The sequence below is a fragment of the Morone saxatilis genome, unplaced genomic scaffold, assembly GCF_004916995.1.
Source record: "Morone saxatilis isolate NCDOM2014 unplaced genomic scaffold, NCSU_SB_2.0 Contig24, whole genome shotgun sequence".
Classification (NCBI taxonomy): domain Eukaryota; kingdom Metazoa; phylum Chordata; class Actinopteri; family Moronidae; genus Morone; species Morone saxatilis.
In genome coordinates this window covers 7539360-7545205 of record NW_023339807.1, presented here as the reverse complement: position 1 = coordinate 7545205, position 5846 = coordinate 7539360, and the positions used below count along the sequence as shown (strand labels likewise).

General features: G+C 42.9%; 2 protein-coding genes across 2 annotated transcripts in view; one reads left to right on the top strand and one right to left on the bottom strand.

Annotated features, from left to right (window-relative positions):
* zgc:101716 (uncharacterized protein LOC492784 homolog) overlaps positions 1-3656 on the top strand; it is a 3903-nt gene extending 247 nt beyond the window's left edge. The window contains exons 2-8 of the mRNA XM_035673178.1: positions 385-486; positions 987-1130; positions 1819-1869; positions 1966-2110; positions 2408-2543; positions 2701-2833; positions 2982-3656. Of these exons, the coding sequence (XP_035529071.1) occupies positions 385-486; positions 987-1130; positions 1819-1869; positions 1966-2110; positions 2408-2543; positions 2701-2833; positions 2982-3152 (882 nt within the window). The 3' untranslated portion in view covers positions 3153-3656. The remainder of the gene's footprint in view (positions 1-384; positions 487-986; positions 1131-1818; positions 1870-1965; positions 2111-2407; positions 2544-2700; positions 2834-2981) is intronic.
* Positions 3657-3943: 287 nt separating this feature from the next.
* The window catches only part of LOC118335708 (protein FAM83A-like), a 4213-nt gene continuing 2310 nt past the window's right edge, over positions 3944-5846 (bottom strand). Inside the window, exon 6 of the mRNA XM_035672133.1 lies at positions 3944-5785. Within this exon, the coding sequence (XP_035528026.1) occupies positions 4474-5785 (1312 nt within the window). The 3' untranslated portion in view covers positions 3944-4473. The remainder of the gene's footprint in view (positions 5786-5846) is intronic.

The window sequence follows — 5846 nt, the reverse complement described above, 5'->3', positions numbered from 1 at the left end:
AAATAAATAGTGCCCTGTACGATTAAATAAAACAAACCAAACGATAAATAGCATGTAACACCACAAGCAGGATTAAAACACTACACATTTATATCTTGTATGTTAATAAACTGACTCATGGGCAAGTAGCTCTCTTTAGCTGTAAGATAAAATACCTAAAACCTCTTATTGTATCTAAATACTTACTACGGTGACCTTTAACATGTGGAGAAACACTGTTGGCCACTTTTAAGTGACACTTGGTGGATATGTAATATGCTTCAGTTTGTAATGTTGCTGATATCTGTGGCACTGAGTGCATTGTGCATCAGGGAGCGGACTGAAATGAACTGCAAGTGTTTTGAAAGATGGTGTCTTCTTGTCTGTCCTCTGGTGTCTCTGCAGTGGTTCTGTGAGGGTGCAGCTCTGGACACTGAGGATCCTCTGGAGAAGCAGAAAGTCTATAAGTTTAGAGCTGACCTGGCTGTGAGACAGGGGGACTATCAGGTAATGAAATGAGTTAGTCCTCTCTCATTTCTGATCCTCATTAAGGGCCATTGTGATGTTCCTGTACTTATAAACTACCAGTGAAGAAATGAATGCGCTCAGTTCAGTGTCATGAGTCAGTATTTAAATGTTTCTGTAAATCTACAGTTGAGATACAAACATACAGGACCTGAAGCCAACAGGCCTATTCCTGTAATAGAACACATTAACATCTTCCACCCAACTAAAGACATGTAATAGCAGAAAATGAATGTATTTATAATCATAATCAGTGTGTTTTAAAGCAACGTTGTGTAACGTGAAAAAAGGCTTCCATGTTATGTAATTATACACACACTTGACTCAATATACATATAAATAAGTCAGTTGTTTTTCACTACTCTTAGAGTAATAGTTCTAAAAGAAGCTGCTTGAGGCTCGTAACCTTTTTTCCTGCTATCGTTCACCACTCTGCATTGCCCACTGTGTGTGTCTCTCTTCTCGTGGTGCGGTGGGTATAGAAAGCTTTGGATGCGTACAGCAGCTGCCTGGAGTGGATCGCTGACAACAACCTGACAATCAGAAGAGATGTACTGGAGGGAATGGCCCGCTGCTGCACCAAACTGGGACAGCGAGTCAGGGCGCTGGACTTGGCTGACTTGCTGGTAATTCTTCTATGAGCTTTTCCTGAAAGATTGTCCACGCAGAACAGTGTCCCATACAAGTGACAGACAGTAACAGAACAACGTGCTGTCATTGTGAAATCCTTTATATATATATCACACAGTGTTGAAGATGTGTCATGAAAGTCATGAAATTGATATGTGTGTCACCATTTTTTTTTTTTTTTTTAAATCCTACAAAATGTACTCAACTCCTGACCATTTCTCAGAGTACAGTGTAGTTTTATTCCTACCTTCCAGGCAGTCGTTGGTTGTGCTGTGAAATTCAACTTGCCAAATCTTAAAGCCTCCTTCTGGCAGCCTTTATTTTTGTCATTTGCTTCAGCTTTATGAGCTAATAAAGATGAACATGTCGGTGCTTTAGTGTGCCCTAGAAAGCTTGAGTAGTAAAATATAAGGAATATTTTTAATACACAAAGAATCACATTTGCTTAGTGTTGGTTTTGTGCTTAAAATTGATTTAAATTGTCCACCAGCGTGGATGTTAGAGTCCCATTAGCACATGAACGCACCACCACTGAAGACATAAATAGAAGTTAATGAAATGTCTGGTAGATGACCTATGTGAAGTTGCATTAGTTTACTGAAAGGACAGTAAGAAATCAGTGTAAAAGCTTATGTTAGAAAATGGCCAGCACTGTGTAGTAATGTGCATTCAATCTTTCTCCAGAGCAAAGACGCCTCCAACACGTGTCACCTGACCAGCCTCCTCCTGCTCAAGGTCAGCATCACCCACACACAGAGTGTTGGTTCCAAATCATTCTATGGAAATGTAATAAAAATTATTATTTAATTGATCTTTAAACTTTTACTAAAGGTCAGCATCTACCAGCATTTTGGAGGCGTAGGATCCAAGATGTCCTCTCTGCAGCAGCTGTGTAGCCTGCTGCCCTTCAACCCCTGGCACTGGTACAACCTCGGGCAGACGTGTCTGCAGCTGCTGGAGAGTGACAGAACCACGGGTAGGCTGGCCTTCATTCATTTAAAATGTCAAGATGAAAGGTGGAAAGGAGCTGCTTTAACGCGAAAGACGAACTTCGAATGAAAAAAAAAAACGTTTTCAAAGTCACTGTCAGAACTGTATCTGTTATTAAAGGAGGCATATTGGTACTCTGTATCGGCAAGTACCTAAATGTAAGTACTTTACTTAAAGTGGTACGCTGCATTCCTGATGATGAATGTAAACTCTAGCTCTTTTTAAGTTTTATTTTTAGCCAGCCTTGTGGTCTGATGTGATCTGCTATATTCACCTTCACTAGGACCGTGTTCCCCACAGAGGTGTGAATCAGCAGAGCAGCAGCATGATGAAGTGACTGAGGAGCAGCAGGAGGAGGCAGCAGAGCTTGATGAGGACAGAATCTGGCTGAAAGCTTGCTCCTGTTTCATCAGGACGAGGTACGGCGCAGTGATGATTGTAATCTCTAATGATATTTCTTACTAATGATGTAAAACGTGAACTCAGTGTAAGGGTAACTTGTGATGCCACAGTTGAATGTGTGCTATTTGTGTATTTACGAGGAGCTTAAATCATAGTGTCTTCTGTCTCCGTCAGACTCCTGTTGAGAATCCTTCGGCAGCAGCAGTCCTCCTTTGTGCTGCAGCGCAGTGAAAAAACCCTACAGACTTTAGATGAGGTGTTGCAGCGGCTAAATCCCAAAGAAACAACCCTGCAGGCTCTCACTGAGGTGAGGACTCATTCCTGATTTTACATGAAGTGTTAAGGCATGAAGTTCAGCCAGTTTAGTGTTAGCTAAGGTTTGGGGCTGAGTTAAAGTCAGCACATAGTTGTTACACCGTGAGACGCTTTCAGTTTCTTTCTCCTCCATCACCCAGGTGGTGTCAGAGGACCTGATCCCGGAGAAGATGAGAGAGGACTATCAGGACGGGGAGAGTTTGGCTAGTGTGTGTCTGCAGAACTTCAGGGAGCGCTGGTGGAACAAGATCTTACTGACCGGCGTGCTAGAGACTGATGGCCCCCAGCGTCAGACAGACACAAATTCTTGATGCTCCAGTGATTCCTGGCTGTTTGCAGGAAGAAAGGACTGAAGATGGTTCTGTCACTGTGTTGATCCCATCATAGAGCAAAAGAAACGGACCGAATGAACCGAGTCAGGCCCAACTTCTAAGACAGAAGTGGAGACATTAGGTCTGCTGAGCCTCACAACACAAGTCCCCATACATGTGGAAGTACACGAGTCACAAAAGCAAGTTAAATATTGACTTTAAACGCTGACAAAAAAAAAAATCACAATATTCAAAAGTATAAATCACACCTACAGAATGTTTCATGTTCGCCTCTGAACTGCACAGTGAATGTAGTCGGTAATAACTTACTATATCCAACAAACCAGACAGACACAGATAATGTTTCATCCACTTTATACACTGTGTTATATAATATATGACAGTGATTCTGTTCTGCATTGAGACTTTTTAAATGTTCTGCCTAAAATGTAACGTATGCCTTAACATTAAAACAATTTTATTTTGTGAAATATTCAACTTTTAGTTGCTGAAGTGGCTGAAGACATTTATTATTGTTAGCTCCGTAGGTGTGCCTGTTCCAGTGCCTTGCTATTGTGCATGCTAGCATAGATCACTTACATTTAACAGAGCCGTTCACATTATTACCACCTGTGCTTCTGTCAAATCAAAATGTCTGCTGTGGGAAAAGGCCCATTAGTAGCTGTTGGCACTTCCAACATTAGCTCTCAGTCGTTGGACAGTTTTAAATTTCTTAAATTTAAATGTAAACTATCAATCGTTTAAAGAGAGACTGTTCTCTTTACATGAATAATAAAAGGCTTTAGACATGGTACACCTGCACAGCCTGATTAGACCTCTGCAGTAGTGTAGGTGTGTACAGACAGCTCTGTTATATCTGTGGTGGCGGCACAATTAACACCTTGGTGATGTCACGCAGCTCCCAGTGTATCTCACCCAGCAGCAACTTGAACTCAAAGCACCTTGACAAAGGAAAACCACAAAATTACCTGAATATTCAACTAAAATACATTTGAGAAAACTCTACAGTGTTTGCTTAATTAAATTTATATTTTTTAAGAAAATAAATATTTTTTTTATGCTACACACATGAAAATCATCTAAAAATAGTTCACACTTCTGTCTTAACTCATAATTTTGTAGAAATAAAGTAGTAGTTTAATTATTTCATAAGTGTTGCACAGTAGAATACACAGAACATTTCATATGAACAGATGAGTACACTGTTTCATTGACCTGTGATTATATCTCCTGTGTGTGAGGGTGAATAAATGTGTCTAAGCATGTTCCGTTCCTCTGCAGTCTGTATATTTCTCTCAGGTCAGGTCTTGGTTATGTTTGGGTGAAGAGCTGCTCCTTTGAAGCCTGCAGAGTGTCTGTCAGTCATGCTCTTACTCCTTCCCAACGACGTATTCATGGTGCTGTAAAACGGCCTCCAGCCCGTCTGATGTCCCGTCCCGTAGGTGGCGTTAAAGGAGCTGTAGCGAGCCACAGGTCTGGGTCTTGCAGTGTGACCCTGGGGTGTCCAGTTCATTGTTGGAGGGGGCTTCGCCTGCTGGGAGGTGTGGGGCTGTACGTGAAGTTTAGCTCCTGCAGTCGGTGCTGACTTTAAACCTGGGGCCTCTGTGGTTGGGTGTGACTGTTGGTGCCTCTGGGGCTGAGCTTGCCTCATGGGTCCCATAGAGGACACTTTTGTTAGTAGTCCAGATGTGTGTCCTCCTGGATGTGTTAAAGGGAACAACAGGCCTGTATTTGCTTGTTTTGGCTGTGATGTGGAAGGAGAACGGCCATTGGGATAATCTGGAAAGTCCATCTTTGGTTTAAAGTTCAGGGAGCAGTGCCATTGTCGTCTTTGTATGTTTAGACCTGCAGCAGCCCCCAAAGGCTTTGTCAGTCTGTCTCTATTCTTCTGCTGAAACACAGGCCCTTCAGGACCCACATCATGGTGCTCCATGTTTAAATTTGTCTTGAAAGGTGACTGGTAACGGACAATCCTGTGCTGTCCGTGTGCGGGGGAAGCAGCGTGTACAGGGTTTGACTCTTGAACCCTCACATTATTTTTAGCTGTAGTGGTGACGGTGAGGCTGGTGAGCTGAGACTGAACGTGTGAGACATGGGTCTGACTGAGAGCGTTTGAGTGGCTCTGGATCCGGTTTTGATTCTTCTCCGGAGGTTCCACATTTGTTTGTGCATCATGCTGGGTGCAGACAGCTCCCACTGTATGCTTTGGCTTCCCCACACACACGCTCTGCAGTGCTCCTGGTTGAACCAGAGGTTTTGGGTGCATTTGTGTACCAGTGCCTGCTCTGTGTAGTTCTGGGCTTCGTGGATTCGATAAAACACGCTTTTCTGCTTTTGTCTGGGTGTTTTGAGCATCTTCATTCCAAGACCCGTGGAAAGCTGTTTTGGTCCGGCTTGATTTGGACTTAATGACGTCAACTTTATCTTTTTGAGCTGCATGGGACGTGGTGTAAAGACGGAGAGTGTGAGGCACAGTGATATAAGTGACAAAGCCAGGCACTGGTTTGGAGCCAGAGTACAGCCTGTGGAATTCCTGATGGAAAGGTATGACCGCGCTGCCCTTTAAAAGAACAGCGAGACTGCGATGAACCTGCCAGGACAGCCAGGAGAAACTGTGGAGACAACACAAACAACAGCATTAATGATAGAACTGAAAACTAAACGGAGAACAGA